Raw genomic sequence first — 25179 nt, 5'->3', positions numbered from 1 at the left:
CCGGGTCCCGGGGATGCTGTCAGGGCGCTGGCGGGGCGGGGCGGGGCTGGGCTGCGGGAGTCGCCGAGCCTCCGGCGGCCGGAGCGGGAGCCGCTCTGCCTGCCCCCCGCGCCCGGAGCCGGCTCCGCCGCCGCCCGCCGTCCCGGGTGCCCTGCCCGCCCTATTGCCCGGCGGCCCGGCAGCCGCCGCAGCTCCCCGGGGCTGCGCCACTGCTCGGCGTCGGAGGCCGCGCTGGCCCGGGCAGGCCCTGCCCCGCGGCCCCTCCCAGGCCGCGGCCTCGCAGGCAAGTCGCGCCTCCCGGGGGAGCGCAGAGGGCGGGGGGAGCGGGCTGACCCCGGCCGGGTAGCCCGCGGCGCGGCGGGGCTGTGGGCTCCTCCTCTGCGTCAGCCCCGGCGGGAAACGGGGGGCCTCTCCGGCGGGGTTGGCGTTGGGTGCTGGAGGAATCCGGAGAGGCCGCCTCTGTAAATGGCCACCTCCTGCTTGGCACCTGGGCGTTGGAAGCCCCGTGAGGGGATTAGCGGGCGTGTCGTTTGGGGTTCGGCGGCTGCTTCGCCGTTACTTGCATTTATCATCTTTATAGAAACGGACAGCTAAACTCACAGGTTGTCGGGTATCAGCTTTAGACGCTTTTTCCTCATAATTTTCTTCTATGTCAGCTGAGCTACCTTTTCCCTCCAGTCAATAAATTTTTTAAGCGAATAGACTTTTAAGCAAATTCTATAGTAGAATTTTTTCAGCAAGTATGTGGTTCCCGTAGTCTGATATCTCCTGTACTGTCGTCATACTGGTGATCATGCCATTTGTGACTTGGGAAATGGTCTCCTCGCATTCCTGTTTACATAGAGATGCTTATTTTCTGAAGTGTGAGGGCTGGTGGTGTTGTCAGAGCTCTGCTGTAGTGCAGGTGTATTTTGTTACAACTATAGCTCAGTGTGATGTCAGCCTCTCTGCTGAATAAACTGGAAGACATTCTTTATAATCTTCAGTTTAATGCTTATATAAAATTTTGAGAGCAGAGTGGGAGAATGCAATTTCTTATAGAACAAAGTTTTGAAGTATTTGAAGCCAATTTGAAGTGTGGTCTTTAAAATGACAATGCATTTTTTTCATAAAAGATCTGACTTGGTCAAAGTTTAATTCCATACGTTTTCACTACAAAGTCTGATTCATTGTTGTTAACATAGCCGTTAAATTTAAGAACTTAAGTTAGAACCTGTAGTTCTATTAAAGCTTTGTGCTTTTTGTATTTTTTTTTTCATATTTACCTGAAACTTGTACTGTAAGACATTTTATGTCTTAGGAAAACTAGGGGTGAATTGTAAAAGTCATAGGAAATAACAGAGGCTAACTTACAGAACTCAATCATGTAATGGTACAGCAACGTAAAGATACTGACTTACAATCAAGATGTAAGTGCTGTGTAGGCTGTTTCAGACCACTCAAAGCCATATTTTACTTATAGATTAATTTATATGGTGTTTGGAATATAAAAAAAATTCCCTTAGTGTTTTTTCTCTTTCATTAATAATGGTGAGCAACTATGAATTTTAGTTCAGCAATTTTCGTTATGAATTATCTAGTGTGTGACTTTCAAGGCTTTTCACATTGCTGTTTGCATTCAGGTAGCTCAGAAATTGGAAATGCTCATGGAGCCAGAATATCGCTGATAAATCCTCCATGAGTGTTTAAATTCAAGTTCACTGTTGCAACTCGGCAGGTGAAGAGTAGGGTTATGGTAGAGCATACGTTAAGTGCATATTTGTATTTATCTATCTGTGAGGGTGAAAGTTGTCTGTGTTGTGCAGGTGTTAAAGGAGAAAATAAGCTTCAGGTCTGGGCAGTGGAGAGGGACTGGTTAGAGGAAGGCAATAACTTTGGGAACTTGTAAGGTTGATATATAAAACAGGAGTTAGAAATGGCCAACATGATTTAAGTAGTTCAATACTGAATAAGTGCTTTTCCAGTAGATCCCGGCGAAGCTTAAATTTGATACTTCTAGTGTGGCTGTTTAGTAGTGAAATTACTGGTTTGCATCAGCTATTGCAGATTTCAAAGGTAATTTTTAAAATATAAATTTATTTTAAAGAATTTACAATTCGTATTAGGATCCAAAAGATTATGCTGGTTTGAAGCTCTTTTTAAATCCCTGAGGCAGCAATAAGCCATTTGAGATAAGTCTGTTTTGCACCCTAGATTGCTTGTCAGAAGGCATTAATAACTTCATTAAAGGTTTCAGAAGACTTGTCGTAGGCATTTTCAATGGGATAAGTAATGCAGGTAATTCATTCCATTGTGAAATACTATGTTCCATCTGAGAAGACGACTTTGAGGGCTAAGTGAAAATGAAGCTTTACAACAGGTGGAAATCGTAACACATCTGTTTTTGTAGCTCATAGTATATTCCTAAGACAGCAAATTAAAGAACTAAGCTTCAGAAAAAAAAGAATTGTACATTTGCAACTATCTTTTAAAATACGGGTTTGTGTCAGGCGGCTATGGATGCTACCATCTTTTAAAATACGGTTGTGTCAGAAGCCTATGGATGCTAGCACATACCTCTTTTCAGTGCTATGAGTCCATACAAAAGCCTAGCCTGTATAAAAGTAAACATAAAAATTATCTATTATTAACATGCGTAAGTTAGGTTTGTGATACGGTGTAATAGAGAAGTGCAGCAGGAGAATTTTTTTCTCTGACGGTTACTCTGAACTTCTTTAATACAATACAATTAACATCACACTGCATATTCACATGTAACAATGTGGTAGTGAACTGTTTGCCTTTCAGGATGGTACCTTCGATGGAAATACTGATCTTGTGTTACAGTATTTTATAAATAAATTTAGATTTCAAACCAGATAAATATTATTTGTAATTTTAGAAATGTTATAATTATTTCACTTAGGTTTTGTTCCCATTCTCAGAGTGGTGATGACAATGGTAGCTAATTTGTATTAGTGACTATAAAGTTAAGCGTGTGAGGACAAGACTCTCCAAGCGAGAATTAAAGTAAAGTGGACATAGCACATGGAACCTGTGCAAATGGAACAATGTAGGAAAAAACTCTAAAATACTCAAAGTAGTGCTGGTATTTTTTAATGTAATCAGCAAAGTGAGATCATAAATGTTTGTTTAACCAAAGGCATGGTCCTTCCAGTTCAGTTTAAGTCTTGGTAATCCATAGGAAACTGAAAGTTTTCCCATTGGTGTCATTTTAATGTAGTAATACTTATTATAGCAGGGATATGAAAGATGCAACAAGAAATTATTCTCAAGATTTCATATATGTGGAGATCTCGTTACTCATGCATGATCCTTTATGCTTCCCATTCTTACTTTTGCTTCAAGATAATGGTGTTTTTCAGTATCTTTCCATGTACCATTTTTTCTGATAAATAAACTAATGGATGCTGACAGTGATTTCAGGATTTTGTTTGGATTTTATATGTTTATTATGAAACATTACCTACTGTTTAATGAAACCAGCTAATTGAAATGTATTGAAATAAAATGTATTTAGGCATTAAAACATACTGATACGGTATTCATGCATTGCAAATATGATCCTTGTTATTTTCAGTGTATTTGCATGCTTCAGATGTCAGTGAAAAAGTCGGCTCAACCATGATGTGTATTTAAATTAGTTTGGCAGGAAATATGGCTAGAATATTTAAGCACTAAGAAAAAGAGCTGAGCACTGGTGCTCTGAATAATACAATGAAAGATATTTCTTAGTTAATTTTTAACTGAAACTTGCATTTTTAAACCAGATATCAGCATATGGCTTCTATTTTTATGATTTTAACAGCATGTAGAACATAATGGGAGCACTGATGATTGCTTATTATTTAATTCTCAATGCACATCACCGCAGATAGGCAAGAATGGAGGAAGGGTACATTTCTAGTCGCTTGCAGGGAAGGGAAAATTCTGTACCAAGGAGGAAGTAGGGAAGTTGTTTGTAAATCAGTGTGTTACTTACCTAAACCGGGGGAGAAAATCTCTCTCTACATTAGTGATAGTTATTTTTGCTAGCTTATCCTGGTAAATGAAGCAAAATGGCTTTTATCTTTAGTATCCAAACAAGCATGTCAAAAGTAGGTATCTGCAATACTTAAAAATTGTTAAGCGGATTTCTTTGAAATGTCATTTGTGTGTGCGTATTTTAAGATCTATATGCAGTTTGATACAGTGGATTATTGGTGTTTTTTTTTTTAAATAGGACCTCTTGGTGCCATTTAGTGTCTTTTTATTGTTCGGTGAGAACGGAGAGAACTGAATTTATTGTTGTCATAGTAATGTTTTGGAGATAGTGATGATGATGAATTTTCTTCCCCTTACCCTGCTGATTGCATTTCACCTGCATTTATTTCAGTTTAAATGTTACGGTTTGAATTTTACCATGCTAGATGTTTTCCAAGTAAGAGCAGTGTTGCTGCCTACAAATATTATAGCTGCACTGTCTTGCAACTCAAGAGTGTATGAATATAAAGACCTGAAAGATTGTGAATTTTTGTGCTGTTTTTTGCTTCTTAACCTCAAATATAAAGCAGTACAGAATTTGTTGTTACGTCTGTTTGTTTTCTTGGATCTCACTTGAAACAGCAGAGTATTTGAGCCTGTAATAAAGATAATTTTTTCTTGAGATACTGTCAGTTGTTAAAAAGCTGTTGTCTAAGCCTCACTGAAACCCATCATATTTAAACTCTCACAAAGTCTTCTGACTCAACAGCTTTTCAGTATTTTAGTTCTTTATTTTGGCATCATGTTTCTTCAGTTGGTCAGTATTACCACTTCTTCAGCAAAATAGAGTCGGGCAAGATCTGAGTTTTGAGCAATTTAGCATGCAATTCAAAAATCCACCTAAGAAAGTGGTGTAATGTATTAGTGGCAAAAGGGCATAGTACCAGCCATGTTTTGTGTGTGCCACTCATTGGGGTTAAGCAGTTCTGAGTCGGTTTTAAGGAAATAAATTTGTCACCATTGTAGCTTAGAGATTTTTTTTGTTTCTTTTCCTCTAACTGATATGTATTATTGCACACTTAGAGTATGCTCTTATTAAATTTATGAAGGAAAAATTACAAGTGTATAGATAAGATATATTTACTTTGCTAAGAAGTGATAAAAGAGTAGAGTCATCAGGTTTTCACAATAGCTCTTAATAAACTTTATTATTCTTTCAACAGACCTCTTGGAAGTGTAAACAATGGAGGAAGAGGAAAACCAAGTGCAACTCCTGAATGAAAAGCAGGTGCCGAACTCTGAAAGTGGTTATGTGTGGCATGTCACCGATATGAATCGACTGCAACGTTTCTTGTGTTTTGGTTCGGAAGGTGGTACTTACTACATCAAGGAGCAGAAGCTGGGCTTTGAAAATGCAGAAGCTTTAATAAGACTGATTGAAGAGGGCAGAGGTTGTGAAGTTGTTCAAGAAATAAAGACATTTAGTCAAGAAGGCAGAGCAGCAAAACAGGAGCCCCTGCTTTTTGCTCTTGCAATTTGCTCACAGTGTTCTGATGCAAAAACGAAACAAGCGGCATTTAAAGCTGTTCCTGAGGTGTGTTGCATACCAACCCATCTCTTTACTTTCATCCAATTTAAAAAAGATCTGAAGGAGGGCATGAAATGCGGCATGTGGGGCCGTGCACTGAGGAAAGCTGTTGCAGATTGGTACAATGGAAAGAATGGCATGGCTGTTGCTTTAGCAGTTACAAAATATAAACAAAGAAGTGGTTGGTCTCATAAAGATCTTCTGAGGTTGTCCCACCTAAAACCTGCCAGTGAAGGTAATAAATTTTTATTTACCTGAACATACTGTGTTTAAAACCTTTTATATTTACTGTGGAACTATTTTGGAAACCCAAGTACCCTTGTAGACTGATGATTTCTTAGTGATGATATCTGTAAATTGCACCTTAAAAACATGAGTGGTCATATCAGAAATTCACCTGTTTATCTTCAAGGTAAACAGGGTTTGTTCCTTCTTTTTCTTCCTTATGTCAAAGATAAAATAATACAATTCTTTCAGTTTGTTCCTATTTGCTTACAAATGACGAAATAACTTTTTCGTTATTTGGGAAGATCTGTTGGTTTCAAATACATTGGGCTCCTTACTTCTAAGGAGAATAATACAGTAATTAAAACTACTGCTCTGAGTTGTGTGTGGCTGACCTTTTTTATAGCTGGCAGGTCTGAGAATGAAACCTGCTAGCTCATTTGCTTGCTAGAATGATAAATGCCAATATAAAGATGGTAATCCTGCTTGGAAAATATTTTTCTTTTCAATAGGAATTGCTATAGTCACTAAATATATTACCAAAGGGTGGAAAGATGTCCAAGAGGCTTATAAAGACAAAGCAGTTTCTGCTGAGACTGAAAAACTCTTGAAGTATCTGGAGGCTGTGGAGAAAGTAAAACGCACAAAAGATGAATTGGAAGTTACTCATTTAATAGAGGAATATGGTCTAGTTAGAGAGCATCTCCTGACAAACCATCTGAAATCTAAAGAGGTAGGTAAACGTCATTAGCTTTGTATTCTCTTTAGAGTAACTCTTTTCAGAGTCTTAAGCCTAGATTTCCATTAAAAATAGCCCTTATGCTGTTTTTCAAGTTACTTACCCAAGTAGCTAATTTAAAATAATGAAGATCTTCATATTGCTTGTATGTTTATTTTAAAATACACTTATTTAATGTACAGATGTCAGTTCCTGTAGTTTGGGAATCTCATCTTTCTTTTCCCTTCTCTTTCTTTGATTATAGGTTTGGAAGGCATTGCTGAAGGACATGTCCATTTCTGTATTGTTGAGAAATTTAGGAAAGCTGACAGCAAATTCAGTGCTTGAACCACGAGGTTCAGAAGTGGCAATAGTATGTGAAAGACTGAGAAATGAGAAACTGCTAAAAAAGGTAAGAACTTTTTCATAATCAGTGCCAGCCTTTGTGGTTTTTAATCTCTTCCTGAACTGTATTTCTTCAGGCAACCTCTTTACAAAATAAAAGGGATGTTCTTTGGAGGAAATGTGTAGTTTATTCTTTTAAAAAACAGCAGTGGAATACCTGCACCTTTATTTTAAAACTTGTATTTATCATTTCTCTTTTGATCCCACCCCACCCATCCCACCCCTGCCCTCTATTTCTGAAACTTTTCTACAAATTAAGTATATTGACAGCTAGGATCTTTTCTTAGATTAGGGCTGTGGCAAGCTTTGCCTGTTGGGTTCACCCATTGCTTCCGAGTCTTGTAATTTAGAATCAGCGATACAAACTTAAAAAGTGAGTGGAAGTCACTTGTGTAAGATCCTAGGAAGTGAATGAAGAAACTAGCATAGCAGCTGAGAGGAAAAAGAAGATGGAACAAGGAGACTTTCTCCTTTCAGATTGCTTTACTATCCTTCAAAGAGGTAAGAAAATAAGAGGGAGAAGGGAGTTCCCCAAAGGGAGAACAAAATTTTCAGGAATTTAATGGAAGATAGAGAGGACAAGTGGCTTTTTCTAATAGTTTTGTTAGTTGGGGAGATTAAAATCAGGATACTTAACTTCTTCAAGACCATAGCTGAATTGAGAACAACAACAGTATGTCCTTTTTTTCCCATCCCAGTGCTCTTCCCTTTCTCTGGTTTCTTCTTTAATCATACATAGTTACTGAGGCACTGGAGAAGGGAGAGCAAAGATGGTGGCACAATTCTGTGATGGAAGAAAGGCAATGGACAGGCATTCAGATTTCCTAAGGTTTGCTGCTGGTAGTGGTTAATGACTGAAACTCCCCTTGAGGAAAAAGATAACAAAATGTGGATAAATCAGTAAAGCAAAGATGTGGTTTAGAATACTTAGCATGCGCCAGCCACTATGTATGGTTTATGTAGGGAAAGCAAAAAAAGAAGAAAATGTTTGGACTGTCATCTTTTAGTAAGAGGAAAATGAATGCTGTATTCTGAAAATAGTTTCTTTGTCCAGTTTTACTGTATCTGATTAGTTTGAAGTTTGTTCTTTTCCTAGCTCAACTCCTTTCACCTCAGCAGGACAGGGACTTTCTCTTACTATGAGCCTGTGATAGAAAATAGCACTGGACAATCATAGATAGAGCTGTGAAATTTCACCAAAATTCTGGTGATGGCATAAGATAGCATTTGGAATTCGTTGGAGGATTCTGGAAAGAAAATGAGGTCCATTACCAGTAAGTGACAAGTATCAGTTTGTGCAACAGCTGTGTAAAGACTGCATGAACTCTTCAAATTTAACAGATTTAAAGTAACAATATACTAAAACAGAGATTTTTGTAGTAGGATCTTATTTTTAGTTTTAGTTTGTTACTTTTTTTTTTTTTTTAAGGAGTTCAGGTTTTCAAAAACTTACTGTTGATTTCTTTTGCCTGTAGGGTAGAATACATCCATTTCATATTTTGGTTGCATTAGAGACCTATAAAACTGGACATGGAAGCAGAGGGAAGCTTTGGTGGCGTCCTGATGAAGACATTTTAGAAGCTTTAGATGCCTCGTTTTACAAAGCTTTCAAGGTAGTATAGTTCCTCAATTTGTTAAGCTTTTTAAGAATTCTGTTTGCTGAAAGCTTATAAAATGATCAAGAAAAGTTTGGGTGGATAACAATTTTGAAATTTTATAGCAAAAATCTTAGGAATTGGGATTTTATTAAACAAAGAATCAAAACTTCATGATATATTCAACTTTTGGCAACGTTATTGTCCTAATGTTACCCCAGAAAGAATAACAAAAAGCCCCACTTCTAGGATTGAAAGCAGAAGAAGAAAGAAAAAATTAATGTATTAATTATGTGTATCTATTTTCTTTTTTTTTTTTTTTTCCTTTTAGACAGTTGAACCAACAGGAAAACGCTTCTTACTTGCAGTTGATGTCAGTGCATCAATGACACAAAAGGTTTTGGGCAGTGTGCTCAATGCTAGCACAGTTGCAGCAGCAATGTGTATGGTGAGGCATTAAACTTCTTTTATTTATACCTATTTGCAGCTTGAGCCGCTCTTTTGATATAAAGGCGCTCTAAAACTGGTTAGAAATCAGAAGGAAACTTATATATAATATTTTTTGGGTACAGAAGAAGTGACCTTGTGCCTCACTGATAGACCAGATGCTTAAAGCTACTGGCAACCAAATTCAGAAAGATCAGTTTGAAGAAGTTGGTTTCCAGTATAAATCAAAATGGTCAAGGCTGCTTTTTCCCTTACCTTAGCTTAGAAAATACATTTCCTTTCCCTTACCTTAGAAAATACATTTTAATTTTTTTCAGGAGCGTTCATAGAATAATATAGATTGGATTAGGAAATTTTGGAATAATTCTTATGTGCGTTTGAGTTATCAGTATGGCCTTTGTATCACAATCACTTTCCCCTCAATTTGATATTCTAAAGCTTCTTGTGTATTTATATTATAGAGGAGTCGAACTTTCATTGGTGTTTAAAAATGTTTAGTGTTTTATGGAATATGGAAGTATCTCTAGCTACAGTAATTAGAGCATTTTTTTAGCTCTGATTTTTGCAATGTTTATTTGCAGTAATATTACAGAATATTTAAAGCGTAGAGTGAAGTGTTAGTGCATATGAGGAGCCATGGTGACTTAAATACAAAAGGATATGTCATGTTGTTTGTTTGGTAGGGAATGCCTTGATTCAGACATTAAAAATTCTGAATAATATAACTAAATTATTTTTGTCTTCCTCTTTCTCAGGTTGTGGCACGTACTGAGAAGGATTCCCATATTATTGCCTTTTCACATGAAATGGTCCCTTGCCCAGTGACGGCTGATATGACGTTACCTCAAGTATTAGTGAAAATGTATGAAGTATGTAAAAAGAAAAAAAAAAAAAATTAGGAAATAGCTGTTGCTAAGGTCAGAGTGTAGAAGTCTTAGCAGTTACATTGTATTTTCTTTGTAATCAGTTCTAGTACTGTGTTTAGTCCGTGTGTGTATAGTAAAACACTGGATTTTTTTTCTCCCTTTTATTTAGAGAAAGTCCAGCAAATGTCATTATTTCAACTGCAGAATATTAAACATTGCAATTTAGAATGGCAGTGTTAAGTCACAATGAGATAGTTTGAAAAGAATATTAAAACAAACAAAGAAAATCCTGGACAAAACTGAAATGAAATGAATAAGTGAGCTGTTGTTTTACAAAGAAGCCTCTGTGTGTGATAAAACATGAAGCTTACATAAAAAGTAATTTTTCTGTGGTTTACTAAATTCAGTATTAATATGTTCCATGTATATTTTTTTTTCTTTTAAGATTCCAATGGGTACCACTGATTGTTCCCTTCCAATGATATGGGCTCAGAAAACTCAGACGGCTGCTGATGTCTTCGTTGTATTTACCGATAACGAGACCTTTGCTGGAAATCCTCATCCTGCAACAACTCTTAGAGAGTACAGAGAGGTAAATATGCTTCTGACTGTTTATACTTGATGAATACAGTACAAAATAAATACCAGCTCTAAAAATGTTTTAGAGACTGAACTAGTTGTGGCTTTTTTCAGTAAATAATTATATATTGTTAAAAACTGATATATTCTGCAGTTAGGCAGAATTAATGCACATATTGCACTAATTGCATGTATTTAAAACCACTGAATTGCTAAAAGGATTTGTAATTATCCTATCCTGCTCAGTGTACTGCAATATCAATGAAAATTTGTTTGGTATTCAGGGAATTTATGAATTTCTGCATTCTATATATAATTGATTGAATAACTTTTTTATAGTTCTTACAGAATGAAATTCGGCTCACAGAATTAAATTTAACTTTGATGTCAGCAGTAGATACCACAAAGTTTAAATGAAATAATGAAGATAAGCCGGTAGGGAAGGAAGCCTGTCAATAGGATGAGATGATAGTATCTTGTGAATAAAGCTCATTATATTGTAAAAGGACTACTCTAAGCTGTGCAGCTTCATAATTTTAAAGTAGAGCTAAGAAAAATACCTTCTCCAAGCACATTGCTGTTAGAAACACTTATTTAATCAGCAAACAATCTTTTATGCTTTAAAGGAATTATTTTTTAAACTACAAAAAATGCTTTTTGGTAAGCATGTATGTGTGGACATAAATCTTCATATCACATCCACCCAGTTGAAATTAATACCAAAGATCTTTAACTTGCCCACTGTGTTTTGGTTTTCTTAGTTGAGATTAGCTCCCATTCCTAAATTTGTTCTTTAAACAAAGAGTTCCTGTACTCTGGCCTTCATGCCACTTGCTTTGCTTTACTTCACAGATTACTAACCTGCAAATTCAGCTCATTTAGCAGAATGTCCACGCCACAGTTGTTGTATTTGTTCAACCAACATTTGGAAATCCTTGCCTTAGACAAAAACACACTCTTTGACTCCTATTAGATGATTTGATAATTATCACTGAAAGTTTTCTCTCAGAATGAACTGCAGAATAGCAAATGCAATGTTTGTATTTGAAATAATCCTAGTATTAGGATTATTTTATCTCAGTATTACAGGAAAGTTGTGCTAATATACCTCATTGTAATTATTTCCATTTATTTAAATATATCTACTGCAGGTTAAGTACGATGTTAACAGGCAGTCTACAATTCCGGTTACAGCATGTTTAGTTTGTATCAGTATACCTAGACAGTGGTTTATGCAAGCAAGATAGCAAGATTTGGCCGTCTGGCATGTTTAAGTTACTGTATATGTGTATTCTGATTTTTTTTTTTTTTTTTTTTGTCCTTCCTCTAGAAAATGGGTATTCCTGCTAAACTGATTGTTTGTGGAATGACCTCAAATGGTTTTACGATCGCAGATCCAGATGACAGAGGCATGTTGGATATATGTGGCTTTGATACAGGAGCTTTGGATGTTATTCGAAACTTCACTTTGGATTTGATTTAATTTTCTAGGCATCTGCTCTTCTCAGTGGGTCCATTGCTGGCAACAGACTTCACTCTGGGAACTCCCAGCCAAATATACGTTATTAGAATATGGCACATTATATACATATCAGAATGTTACCTTTTTGTGAAGGGAAAACAAGAAAAGCAGATGAGAAATCTCTTTTCTCTTTTTTCCTGCTGCACACAATTTAAAATAACAGTGGGAAGTTTGCTAAAAGTAGCTACAGGGTTACACAATACATAATTAAATTTCATTTATAATAGATTATAAATACTGAGAGATTTTTAATTTTCTCCCTCCCTCCCCCCAACCCCTTGCTGTGGAATGCTTGTTTGCAAGAATAAATTGATTAATTACTCTTAGGATGGCGCAGGGAAAAAAAGTGGGTTTAGTATTTTTAATAATGTCAGTTTAACAGCAACTTCATTTAGAGGGATTTTTCTTTGGGCTTTTTTTAATCTTTGTATTTTAAACAAATTATTAAAGTTCAACAGTTTCCATCGTTACACTTCAAATCTACAAAACAAGTATTTTCTGGCACGTATGAGACCATGTGACTGTGATGCAGTATAAAAGTTACCCAGTGAAATTTTATACTGATAAAACTGAAAGTGGAAGAGCTCATGCTAGTCTTTTTCTATCTAGATTATCATCTGGGTTTTCAGGAGTAAATTGTAATTCTTTTTGGAGAAATTGAGGGGCAGTTTCTCTACAATGCAGTTTCAGAAGCACTATTTTAGAATTAATACGCGTTACAGGAAGTTCTAAAAACTGTTTTTAGTAGAAAAAGACCTTGGAAATAGCTGGGAAGCCACATTCAGTCCACGTTACAACTTCAGGAAGCATCAGCACACTTTCAGTGAGGAAGATCAACAAGTGCATGTGTCTTGGCCTGTTCTTGAAAGCTGAGTGGTAACAACCAGAAACAAAAAGCTACATTTTCTTCAAAAGGATGTATTCAATGATACAGAAACAATCTTCCTAACAGGAGAGTATTTCATTTTTTAAAATCTTTTTGTAGATTAATATTACTTCTGATTTCGTAAATTAATTCAAGCTAACATTTTTCAAAACTACCTCCAGTTTATAGTGACCAATTCTTAAAAACTTTTATGAAATGTACAGTTGCCTGCTTCGTGTTCTCGAAATCTTGTTTAGGAAGTGATTGAAACTGGATATTTTTTTTTTTTGTCTGATAGTAAGAGTGTGAGTAAATAAGGAGAAAGCTGGTGAATATCTTATCACTTTGGAACAAGAATTGATAGCAATTCATGTGTATATGTATTTAATTCTGTGTGTGTGTGTTTATATATGTGGGTATAGGGGGAAAGTTAAAAGATCTCTTTAGTAGATCACAATCTTAGAAGATGAGAAAGGTTTTTTAGTGATGCTTTTACAATTTCCCTGAAGACATATGTATGTCAGCCTCTTTTATGCTAATTCTGGCTATTTTAAACAGTGATTTTGATGATAATTTGAAAATAATTATGATTTATAAAAATAACCCAGTTGTGGTAAATGACATGTAAGACCATATTTTTCTGCCTAAACCTCAAGCTTTTAAATGTAAAATTCAACTTCATATTATACTTTTGATACTTGTAACACTTTTCATTATGCCTCGTACATATTGGTTATAAATTCAAAGCTCTCATTCTGTAGGATGAATATCTCTTTTGGTGCTAAAATGTGAGGTTACATGTTACTGAAGGTGTTCTGCTACATACATATACCCTACCTTAATGAATAAATCAAAACAGCGAGGGAAGCCTTTTCTGACATTAAAACCATGGCTTAAAGAGCTGATGGTAGGAATGTTACCTTTCAGTGGACATGAATGTAGTTACTTCGGAATTATCACTGCTCTTACGATACAGCTCTGATAGAATGCTTGAAGAATACATGACTGCCACCAGCTTGTCAGGTGACATCTAGAAAAAACAAGTGTTCCTACAAAAGCTGAGACATAGCACTCTGAGCTTGAAAAAGAAAATTAGCCATTTCTTATGAAAAATTTCTTACCACTTTTAGTCTCCTTTCTAAATAAACACCATGAATATGGGGAGTAAACTCATTTGCGTGATACGTGTTGATAATTATTTCAGGTAAATGCACTGATGTTTTGGGGTTGTTTTTGGTAGTAATGTGTTTTAAATTACACAATAGTCAAACATCTGATTAGGTGTTTCCTTCTAAGCTAGAGATGTTGAAAATAACAGATAAGTATCTTTTGCAAGTAATTTTTCTTATTTGGAGTAGTATTTGTGAAGTAATAGGAAATATTTTGGGCTAAATATAAAATGAAAACTTAAACAGGTATTTCAAGTAACTTTGTGCAGTTAATTGCATAAATTTACTGCAAGTAAAAGATTAGACTAGTTACTAACAGACTGAATGGTTATAGTAGTCTTGCATCTTTGAAAGCAGTCCAGTTTGAAATACAATTCCTTGAACTAGAGTGTAAGTGAAAGTGAACTTTTCAGTAGAACTTATAGAAAACGTAACTGCCTGTATCTATTGACACTGGATAGCTATGCACCATGTTAAAGATAGTGATCCATGCTGGAGTACATAATATGCTCCTAAATATTTACCATATTTCTGTACTAAAAAATCTTGTTAGAAATAGAATATTCTAAGTGGTTTGGTTATCCGATGTAAAACTGACACCAATGAGATCATGTTGTCATCTGCTCCTCCTCTAAGATTTTCACGGAGAGGGGAAACTGAAGTAAATGCTGACAGCTGAAACTTTATAGTGTGTTGACCTTTGTTTCTACTGTTTTCTGTCTGCTTTTGTTATTATCTTACAGTAAGGGGCATAGAAGAATGATGCTGCATGCTCCTTTTCCATAGACTGGATCTTCTTTATCTGACCATATACTGAATTTTAGGAGACAGCATGACTCATTTGCCATAACATAAATTTGTCCTGATTTTAGTCTTTAGTTATTAAACTGATAATTTCCAAAATGATATCTGGACATGAAAAGAAGCAATAATTACTGTAATGTTTAAAAAAAAAAAAAGTGAGCTAAGACAAAGTTGCTAAGCTTAAGCGTTAGTTCAGTATACAATGAATAACCTACCCTTTCACCAAAGAGGAGACACTTACTCTTTCAAGTTAATAGCGTTGTTTGCATTGGAGGAACACTTCGACTAACAACAAAAATGGGGCTACAATTGTGCACTGCAGTTTACCTGTAAAAATTGAACAGGGACGAGTTTAAAGACAGTTAATTTTATTCAAAACATTAATTAAAAAAAAAGTCTAAATGCAGAGTGCAGCTGTAGACTGGGTGAATGCAAGTTTCCTGATATCTAACAGAATTAATAGGCTTTCAGTTTGACTGCCATTTCACTGTGACCCCCTTAACAATTCTTAAGAATTAGACTGTTGTGTCTAAGACTATAATGTTCAGGCACTTTACCTTTAAGAAAGAAGAAAAGGATGTAATGGTTGGAAGCACAGCGTTCTTCTGTAATGAAGGGCTGTAATAAATGAACATCAAAGGTCAGGTTTCCTAATGGAAGGGATACAATCAATGTGGAGAGGGCAGAAGGCACTCAAGATTTCTTAAAAATCATGCAATGCATACATCAACATTGTGTAATAAATTGAATAAAGACAGTAATAATTTTGCCAAGAAACAGGATTTTGTGTCAGGAATTTTAGACCTGTAGCAAGGAGGAGGAAATGCTTGTAGAATTAGATTACGGGCAAAATATGGGGTCTTTACCTACAATCCTATGTGTTTAAAAAAGAGAAGTCTAAAAGTAGGTGTAGATCTGAAGTCAGCAGGGCCAGTCTAAGTGCTCACCATGTGAGGGCCTCTAATAACTGGCCCTAAAATATCTTGCTGCTTAAAACACTGTTAAACCTGTTTGTTAATCATTGCGGGGGGTGTGTCTTGTTCTTTTTCATTGTTGTTGTTTAATTGGGGCCCATAAATGGGTATGGCTTTAAAAGGCTATTCAACGAAGTATATATTCTTGGCTTAAAAAACACACCAGCAGTTTTGGAAATGTATTTTAATAATGGCTGTGTCTGTAAAAACACTAGGAAAATATTTTTCTCCATTGCAAATGCTGTGCTGCTTAATCACATACCTAACTCATAGCCACCGTACCACAAGCATAAATACTGGTTCCATTTATTTCGTTCCTTGTATTACCTTTTTGCTTTGCCCTTCCTTTAGTGTTGGCTTTTTTCTCCTTTCCCATCTCCCTTGTCACCTCAGGCCTATACTTGAATCTCTTTTCACATACAAGCTCTCGTCCATTCCTTTTTTTGGCTCTGTTCTTCTGCCTTCTTGCTGTCATTGAGCATGCTAGCTTAGCTAAATAACTTATACCAGAACTGATGTAATAGTATTTATCTTAATTTTAAAAAACTGGATAAATTTTTTCTTTCCTTTGATTATATAAATCTCTTATAAAACATGTAATTTACTGTATCTTTCAGATATTTGGTAGAACTTTGTGTAAAGATCAGTGACAAAATTGTTTATTTACAAAAATCCAACATCTGCCTGTGAATGGCTTTATTTTTATAAAGTAACCGCTTAAAACTGGCTTTTCAGATTTAAAGCTTTTTTCTAGAATTAGTTCAGTGAGTTGCAGCTTTCCATTCTGTTAAATTTATTATCAAGCTGCTGTTACGTGCAGAATTACGGAAACATTTAAATTCATATAAATGTGTAGCAGCTTTGCAGCATTGCTTAGAGAAAAACTTCAAAGAATAGGAAGTGGAAGTAAACCTAAGCAAAGAATCATTTGTCTTGCTTGTGCTTTTAATCTTTTTTTAAGGGTTTCATCAGTTTATAGGTTTATTTTGCTATTTGCAGTGGTTCATAATGGACAAATATGCTGTAAGTAAGCTGTTTTAATGACTGCATTGCTGGAATGGTAGAGATTTCATCTTGCCATGATACAGTATAGCGTACAACATTGCTGAGTAAGAGTTATGGGGGGAAAGGTAAAACACTAAGATAGTGTATTATGTATGTGCTGCTCTAAGAGCTAAAATTTAAGATTAGCTAATTTCAGCAGAAGGTATGGTGTCTTTAAATATGTGTGCTTACATTTAGATTTTTAATTTTGATACTGTAAAGCGTGGTTTCTTTAGGTATTTCTGCATTCTGAATTTAAGTTTAAATATATATATTTGCATATATGTATGTGGTATGTTGAGAACTTTTACAAATGCTTCATTAACAAATAATGAATATAAATAGCTGTTTTCCTAGTGTTACCAGCTTCTTAGAGTTAAGCACAACTAGTTACAAATAAAATGTCTTTTCTATTACATTCTCCTATAAAAGTGCAGTTCTACTCTTTAAAAATAATTCTGTATAAAGAAGCAACAGATGGGCGCATTCACAGCTCTATCTGCTTAGTTAAATAACGTGATGTTTGTTTCCAGCTTCTCACGCCCCTTAGGAGCATGGTATTTAAGCTGGATGAGCAGGTGCGTCTTAAGTGTAAGTAACTGGTGGATAATTTTTAACATTCAGATCCCAGGGCAAGCATTATTTTAATATAAACAGCTTTGTCCTGGAGACAATGCTAAGCAAAAAATGTTACTATTTTTGAGTCACTCCCTTTTTTTTCCTAGAGTAGAACCACACTTTAACCGCCATATCATGTTTAAATAACTTAAACATAACATGGCTTTGTGCCATCCAATAGCGAAGGCACTGTCTTGCTGTTACTTTCTATGAAATGGTACAAAATTAATGAGAAACTATTTGGACAGGGAGCGTTACTATTGTTAAAAAGAAACATAATTAACCCTTTGAGTGCCTTAAAACATATCTTCTTTAACAAACGGGCACTCACTTGGATCTGCAGGCATACAGCATGTTTTCTCAACAGTTGGAATAGAATATTGCCTTAAGTGACTATGCCCTGGGCTTTCTGAAACTTAGAACTCGAAGGGTTATTTTAGAGTACTGTATTGGGACTTCTTTTTAAACAGGGAACAAAATGAACAGGTCTTTGAAAAATTCCTTTGCATACTATTATTTTCACATGATGGATTTACCAGCTTTCAGGTGCAAAATTATTGTTAACCTTCTGAGAAAACATAACTGGCCTAAGAATTCTACACAGAGAAAAAGAATACTTGATTACCACTGTATGTGCAAAATAAATTGCTTTATAAAGTATAAATTTAGGGGAGAGATGCACATTTGTGCATGTTTACCTTGGTGAGTGTGGCCTTGTAAACAAAATTTGAATAAGGCAGTGATGAAACTGGCAAAATATAGTAAACCACAATAATAAAAATACAAGGCCAGTGTGTTTAATTAGCTCATTACATGTTAAAGATGCACAGTGCGGGCAACTGTATACTAAAGACTTTCTACAAATGATGCGGTTTCAACGTATTTCAAACCCGCATCACAAAAATGAAGCTGTCAAATTTAAATGGTACTCTTGCAGTCCTAGTTATCTGGAGGTGAAGATAAATGTGATGCTTTTTTCCCTTGTGGCGGAAAAAGTAGTTTGGGTGCATGCAGTGCTGAAAGTAGTGGAAATAACAGGAGTCTTACTCAAAAGAAGTGAGTAAAAATTCATTGACTGATGTTTTTATTCTAAACTGTGCACCTTTAGTAGTGTAATGGTCCCTTTTACTGAAGAACGGGGTATAATTTTCTACTTGCATATGAACTTTCTTGAAATAACCAAGAGTCTTGGCATTGCCTGGTCTGGCTTTGGATGTACATTGTACTGAAACTATTGAATTTTAGACATTTAACTGCAAGTTAAAATCGCTAGTAAACTGCATTCTGACTGTAGAATTTAAGTACTAAATAAACTCTATGCATATTAGACCCATTTTACTTGGTCTTAAGTTTCATAATAACGTTGGACTGATCATAACGTAGTTTGTAGCTGCACAGTTTAGTCACAGCGAGCTGTCTGGCTCCCCTAGGAGGATATTCTTGAATGACACGCAGAGTGAAGATGAGAGCAATTACCTACCCCTCTAAAGCTGCAAGAATCCTTACTCCCTTTTCTGTAGCAACTGGACATACAGTTTGGTAGCTGGGTGATCAGACACTGAAATGTAAGAGAGGCAGGCATGCATACAGCAATATCACTACAGGCTTGTTTTGCTTCATACTTTCTTCATGATTACAATTTGACATTCAGAGAAAAATTAAATTTAAAGGAACCATTAAATTAAACTGACCATTTATTGTAACAGTTGGAACAAAGCTAGAAAGCAAACTCATTTGCAGCAAAAAAAATACAGGATTCTTCTTGTACAGTCTATACTTCTCTGAAGCATAGTATCAGGATGTAATAGCAATAAAATGACATCACTATCTCACACTTAAAGCCCCAAGAGTTACGTAATGTTTTTTATCACCATTTTGGCTGTGGTAAAGCTGAGGCAAGGACACCAAGTAACTTGCCAAGTCCATAAAGTCTGTGTCAGAGAATGAGCTATGATTCAGCAATCCATGGCTTGAACTTGTTGAGTCCAGCTGATGCAGTGTATTTTTGTGATCTTCTAACTTGTCTGAAATTCTGTTTATACAAAGGAAGACTAAGCTAAGCTGTTCAGGATTTTCTTTTCACTTGACACTGATGAACTAATGGAAGCAGTCTGCCTTCCTCATGAAGCCTTTGAGTCTCTGTAGCACCTCCAACGAAAGTCCCGTTGACAAACACTCTTGGGACCTATCAAGAAAATGAAAATTGCATTAGTTACTTCTTGGAAAAAAGATAAAAAATTTAAGCAAGCCCACATGGTCTGTAGTATACACACAACAGTTATGTTCTTACATATGCATATTTAATATTACTGTACAACTCATACATTTCCATAATATTTATAGAGATGGGAAACTTTGTTCACATGTCCCTCAAAAGTGGGATAAAGTCACTAGGAGTCAAGTGAGTCAAGTGAGGCTATATAAAATTAAGAAATTACAAGATAAGTGTTAAACACAATGGATTAAGTATACCTATACAAATGAAAACTGACTTTGATACTTCAATTGTCTTAGTGGCAGTATGGAAAAGATCACCTCAGAGAGAGAGCCAGAGGGTCTCAAGAAGAAAAGATGGTTCAGAACCCTTCTGCAGTACCTTGTCTCTAGTTTAGGAGCTTGTATCCCAAGTTCATTTGTCTCAAAAAAATGAAGAACTTGATACGGTCATAACTCATGAGGAACATGTGTAGTGTTACTTTGCTTGTTACATGTAAGAAAATATACTTACTGTTCTGCCACCAGTCATCTGTTCAAGAATGTCTTGGAACTGACTTCCGTTTGTATTCATGTCCAGTTCTACCGCTGTATAATTTACATTCATACCCTCAAAAAGTTTTTTTGCCATTTTGCAGTAGAAGCATGTTGTTTTAGAGAAAATCACCACACAGTTGTCTGAAATAATCTCCTGTGTGTTCAAAAGAATGTTTAAGTCAGCATGCTCTGTTTTTAAGTTAGTGTATTTTAACAGTATCTAACAGTCATGAAAACAAATACAGAAGTTAAAAATCTGCTATTATAGTAACAAATACGGGAAAATTACTCTCTGTAAAAGGCTTTCTAAGGTATTTTTAACAGGGACAACTGAGGAGTTCCCAGCCATGCTACAGCAATGACTGGCCACTTCTGAAGAATCTTCCAAAACACTACTTTATTCTCAGTTTTTTAAGGTAAAGTGACAAGCTTGTTTAGCTTCTGAATCTTCCCTACTTCTAATCTAGAGCCACAAAAATCTTAAGGCGAGGAATGAACTATTTTTCTTTAAAAACAACGAGCAGAACAGTGACTTCTATCAAGGCACCTGTCAAGAAGATATCATCACCTGTACAGTGGGTGCAAAACATATACACCCCACATTTGTTCTGAAGACCTCTATGGTGGCCTAGGATCTCCTTCAGGGATGCATCCCATACTTTCACATCAGAATAAAAACTGCTTCCTACCTGACTACCAAGAAAGTCAGACTCTCGACCTCAAAAAGTGCAGTTGCACTTGGCCAGATCCCAAAGAGCACCTGCGCACAAGTGCAGTAGGCAGTGAGGCGCAACTTCAGCAGTTTGCAGAACTACATGGAAGATAAAGTGACTTCTCCTGCTCCACTTAGGGTTTTCAGTAAAAGGTATGCTCTGTTCTTTCGGTAGAATACCTGGAATCAGTTAAAACTTAGCAGTGTCTAACTTTCAGGAATGCTATGATCATCATCTTGTGGGAGCAGACAAATAGAGGAGACTTGGCATTAACAATCTCTACCAGAAGCACTGCTGGCATCTATGAAGCTGTGTATGACCTGCACTTGACTCCAAAACTGAGCAGAATGGTTGTGGAGCACGTGGTATGACTGCCATGCAGGGTGCCAACCCTGAACCCTCTTCTGCTCCGCAGCCACAGACCTCCTACCGTCTGGCATCTGCTTGAATTATTTAGTACAGCTTTCCCTGTCTGTAAGGCAAACAGGATGGGCTGGTAGCAAGCAGAGTGACAAAAAGGGTTCTGAGTGGGAGAAAGAAATACCCCTATTACTTTACTGTAAATTCAAGGTGATTTCAGGCTGTCATTTAGTATCAGTAAATTTACTTTAAAAAACAACTTACTCTTTAAATATTTTCTTTACTTGATATCAGTCATTTTACAAGGTTTAATCCCCAATATTGATAGCAGTACTGAATTTGAGTAGAGGTCTGAAAAAATATAAAACAGATGCAGCCTAGGAAGATCAGGTTCCAGGGCTGTGGATAAAAAATGCTGCCAGTATTACTTAATAAACATAATCAGGTCCAACATGCAGAAGTATTTACAGAATTTCTTTGTATAAATCAGAAAAGCTTTTAAGTAACTATGGCTTTTAGAAATGTTGAAGAATTGCATAAATAATGTTACCTGTATTTGATTCACAGCAGCATCATTAGACAGTCCTACAGAAGTAGGCAGACTATTCCCCATTCTAAAACTAAAAAGAAATTAAAGTCAGATATTCGAGCTTTCAAACAAATGACACATTTTATAGTTCACAAATTAAAGGTTGGCTTTGTACTGTTTTGTTTAAACATTTAATGTGATTTCTCTATTACATATAAGTTTACTTCAGCTGCAATACCCACAGTCATACTAGTTCCTACGTGCCTGCAGGAAAATGAAAATAAAGAGATTGATGTTGCAGACTATAAGAATAACCAAACCGGCTGCCGTTACAACATACATACTTTTTATTTCCCAATGATAACGCAGATGCAAGTGTCGAATCTGACACCGGGCTGTATTCAACGTCACAACCCGACTCCAACAGAAGGGACCGCGCTCGTTTTCATGAAAGGAGCGGGCCCCGCAGACGTGCTGCCCCGCAGACGTGCTGCTCCCAGGCCCGCACGTCCTGATGCCGGCCGGGCCCCCCCCGCCCCGGCACCTGCCGCTCCGCTCCCCGGAGGACCGCTCCCCCGAGGACGTGCGGTCAAAGGGCACGAAGACAGAAAGCAGGCCCCGTCCCCTCCGGCTCGACCCAGGCCCAAGGTCCCGGCGCCGGCGGAGAGCTCCCACTCCGGCCCCGCGCTGAGGGGTGCCCCGCACCGACCCACCCACCCACCGACCGACGGACGGACGGACGGACGGACGGACGGACGGACCCACCCGCGCCGCAGCCCCGCCGCCACCCGGCGCAGCGCCCTCTGCAGGACCATGGCCGCCAAGAGGAAGGGGCGGGGCATCTCCGCAGTCCTCACGGCGGTCCGACCCCTCTCGCAGGCCCCCGTTCCGCCTCCCAGCGGAGCGCGGGGCTGCCCGCCGCGCTGCCGGTGTCTTGAGGCGCCGTGTGGCGGGCGGCACCGTTCCGCCGCGCCCGTCGGCGGCGGGTCCCTCAGGTGAGGGCCCTGCTAGCGGCGGTGTGGGGGGCGAAGGCGGCGCAGAGCGGAGAAGAGAGCGGTGCGGCGGCAGAGCCAGCTCCAGGGGCGGCGGTCCGGAGCGAGCGGCTCCCGCCGTGCGGGGGCAGGCCCTGGGGGCGGTGGCGCCTGGCAGCCGCGGCGCGGCGGTGTTAGCAGTTAGGGTACAGGTGGGGACGGGCTGTTTTTCTGAGGAAAAACCTTTCTGGAACTGCGATGTGGGGGTGGTAAAGACGCTCCGAAGCGCTGCTGTCAGCGGGATGGCGGTTAGGAGGGGGGATGGAGGTGAGGTGGCTTTCCTGGAGGCCCCGAGGCGACTCCTGCCGCGGGGGGGAGCGGGGGTCTGTGGGTGCTGGTGCTGGTGGTCTCCTGTCTCTTGTGACCGACTCCCAGGTGCTAAGGTTTCGGCGGTGCCTTTGCTGTGTCAAAAACTAATTTTAAATCTTCTGTGTCAGCATTTCTGTTGCCTGGTTTTCTTTACGTTTCTTTCCTGCGTTGCAGTTACTCAAACAGTCAAAAATTTACTCGTGAGACAGGAGCGTTCCCAGACAACAAATAATGCCTTGAAGGATAATGAACTCGTCCTGGGATCTGGGAAGTTATGCTTACGGTGTGTTTGACTAATCCTGTAATATGTGGAATGTTTTTAGTGACTCCTAGAAAATTAATTTTCTCTTCCTAAAGAATTAACGAATTTGGAGGTTTTACTTTATGTGGAGGTGCTGTTTTTTTCTTTCCTCAGACTGCCTAGTAAGAGCTGTTCGGCAATATTCTCTGGCTTCACCCCCATATAACTTGCTATGGGGCCTGGGTCGCTGGTCAAATACGTATGTCCTTGGTGGGGTGTTCGTATTGAATGTCCTCTGAGCCTCCCCACTGGCATCTAGACAAGAATTTCAATACTGCAGAAACTTCTCTGCCCTTTGTTGAGACGATAAGTTCTGCAGAGTTGTGCTCTGGATCACTGTTAGTGCTCAATCCTATGTTTTAAAAATAGTGCAAGGAAATCAGCTAATGTGTACTGTTTTGGGGATATGTATTAAAAATGAATGCTGTGTATTCAGGCATGGTATAGCTTGCTCCTGTATTATACGACTTGAACAATTTTTCTTAATGTTATTAATCTTAATGATCTTACCTATGATGTAAAATTCTCAAACTTTTTTTGCAACTTATTTTTTATTTCACATAAAACATCAGCGTAACCTGCTAGACTACAGCTCTATTAAACTAGTCATAAAACGCAGTTGAAACATTGTACCTATGTGATATATTTTCATTTCACTAAATGGTAACATGCTTTCTCATTTCAGGTGATATGTTCTAGCCTAATCTCCTGTGGTAAAGCTGATAAACTCTCATGCCATGTGAAAATAGTTTCTCTGACGTTTCTTATCAAGTCCTGATTTAGTGATAAAAATAATGGTTAATAATCTTATCAGAGGACATTCATGGTTTTGTCTCCTGAGTACATAAATGTTACTCTATACCAGTTGAAAAATAAATATTGGAAGTAATTGGTATAATTCAGCATGTTACTAGGTGTTATAGTATATTTATGTATTAGACTATTTCGATACCCTATGTGAAATGTTATCAATATAGTTACAATATTCAGCATGCTGTGCAAATGTGATATCACAAATGGTGACATCACTAACATTTCGGAACAGGAAATTTTATCTGCTGTTGACTTCTAGTCTGTTTTGTCGGTCTTGGTACGTGCTACTTACAGGAAGAAAAATGATGCAATTTTGCCTTTTTCAGATTTAAAATGGGATAATGTTTTCTGCCAATGTTGAAAAGTGTTAAGAAAATTCTGAGCATCAAAGATCAGAATAAGCCATCCCGAGAGCTTTCTTCCAGGCCTAAAACCCCTGGACTGGTATTCCCCCGGGGGTGCTGGGCGGTGCTACACCCTCAGTTTTTTGTGTGCCCGAGCAGAAGGAATGAACCTGGAACACCGAGAGAGCAAAAACCCGCCTGAGAGGGGGGCCTCGGCCGGCTGCAGCCGCCCAGTTGCTCCGGTGAGCGAAAGGCGTCAGCGGAACTCTGGGAAACCCGGGTGAAGTAACTGGCTCGGTGGTGGGGCTACTTTTTCTTCGTCAGGTGCAGAGGCAATAAATATTTTCCTAATTACTTGTTCGCTATGGTCTTTTGACGGCTTGTTCTTGTCAGAATTAAATTGCATTTTTGTCAGTGATAAAGCAGAGATTTTTCTCTTTTATCTTTTTTCTCCCCCTTCACGTCCAGGTTCCGGAAGATTTTCTCTCTAACCTGCGGCGCGAGGTGAGCGCGCAGCTGGTGCGAGCTTCATGCTCTTTTCTTGGGGCGTTGCCGTTACTGGGCTCTCCCGGGCAGCACCCGCCGTGCGCCGCTGCGCAGAACCGGGCGGGGCGCCGGGGAAGAGGGGAGGCGGCTCGGTGTGTTG

The 25179-nt window shown here is 38.1% G+C and overlaps 2 protein-coding genes and 1 long non-coding RNA gene across 13 annotated transcripts; 2 read left to right on the top strand and 1 right to left on the bottom strand.

Annotated features, from left to right (window-relative positions):
• The first annotated feature begins 28 nt into the window (after nucleotides 1-28).
• Nucleotides 29-18715, top strand: RO60 (Ro60, Y RNA binding protein). 3 transcript variants are annotated; one of them, XM_075156566.1, is made up of 10 exons: nucleotides 29-283; nucleotides 5187-5786; nucleotides 6289-6509; nucleotides 6760-6906; nucleotides 8375-8512; nucleotides 8826-8942; nucleotides 9697-9810; nucleotides 10253-10399; nucleotides 11717-11795; nucleotides 11878-18715. In XM_075156566.1, the coding sequence occupies exons 2-10, from the start codon at nucleotides 5207-5209 to the stop codon at nucleotides 11997-11999; spliced, it is 1665 nt and encodes a 554-aa protein (XP_075012667.1). In that variant the 5' UTR covers nucleotides 29-283; nucleotides 5187-5206; the 3' UTR covers nucleotides 12000-18715. The 3 variants fall into 3 exon arrangements, 2 of the variants coding, with proteins under 2 accessions (XP_075012667.1, XP_075012668.1); XM_075156567.1 differs by lacking the exon at nucleotides 29-283 and adding an exon at nucleotides 1602-2055; XR_012674541.1 differs by having other exon boundaries at nucleotides 9697-9803; nucleotides 11717-11992.
• Nucleotides 18716-19058: 343 nt separating this feature from the next.
• Nucleotides 19059-22569, bottom strand: GLRX2 (glutaredoxin 2). 4 transcript variants are annotated; one of them, XM_075156572.1, is made up of 4 exons: nucleotides 22489-22569; nucleotides 21757-21820; nucleotides 20111-20287; nucleotides 19059-19567 (listed from the first exon to the last, which is right to left on the bottom strand). In XM_075156572.1, the coding sequence occupies exons 1-4, from the start codon at nucleotides 22548-22550 to the stop codon at nucleotides 19448-19450; spliced, it is 423 nt and encodes a 140-aa protein (XP_075012673.1). In that variant the 5' UTR covers nucleotides 22551-22569; the 3' UTR covers nucleotides 19059-19447. The 4 variants fall into 4 exon arrangements, with proteins under 4 accessions (XP_075012673.1, XP_075012674.1, XP_075012676.1 ...); XM_075156573.1 differs by having other exon boundaries at nucleotides 21757-21826; nucleotides 22501-22559; XM_075156575.1 differs by lacking the exon at nucleotides 22489-22569 and adding an exon at nucleotides 22080-22469 and having other exon boundaries at nucleotides 21757-21826.
• Nucleotides 22570-22626: 57 nt separating this feature from the next.
• LOC142085059 (uncharacterized) lies at nucleotides 22627-24955 on the top strand. Of its 6 annotated transcripts, XR_012674547.1 has the most exons (4): nucleotides 22737-22918; nucleotides 23250-23358; nucleotides 23491-23714; nucleotides 24062-24955. It is a non-coding gene; the product is annotated as an uncharacterized LOC142085059 (long non-coding RNA). The 6 variants fall into 6 exon arrangements; XR_012674543.1 differs by lacking the exon at nucleotides 22737-22918 and adding an exon at nucleotides 22627-22730 and having other exon boundaries at nucleotides 23250-23714; XR_012674544.1 differs by having other exon boundaries at nucleotides 22737-22912; nucleotides 23250-23714.
• Nucleotides 24956-25179: the final 224 nt, after the last annotated feature.

The sequence above is a fragment of the Calonectris borealis genome, chromosome 8 (assembly GCF_964195595.1).
Source record: "Calonectris borealis chromosome 8, bCalBor7.hap1.2, whole genome shotgun sequence".
Lineage (NCBI taxonomy): Eukaryota > Metazoa > Chordata > Aves > Procellariiformes > Procellariidae > Calonectris > Calonectris borealis.
This window is presented reverse-complemented; position numbering and strand designations above follow the sequence as displayed.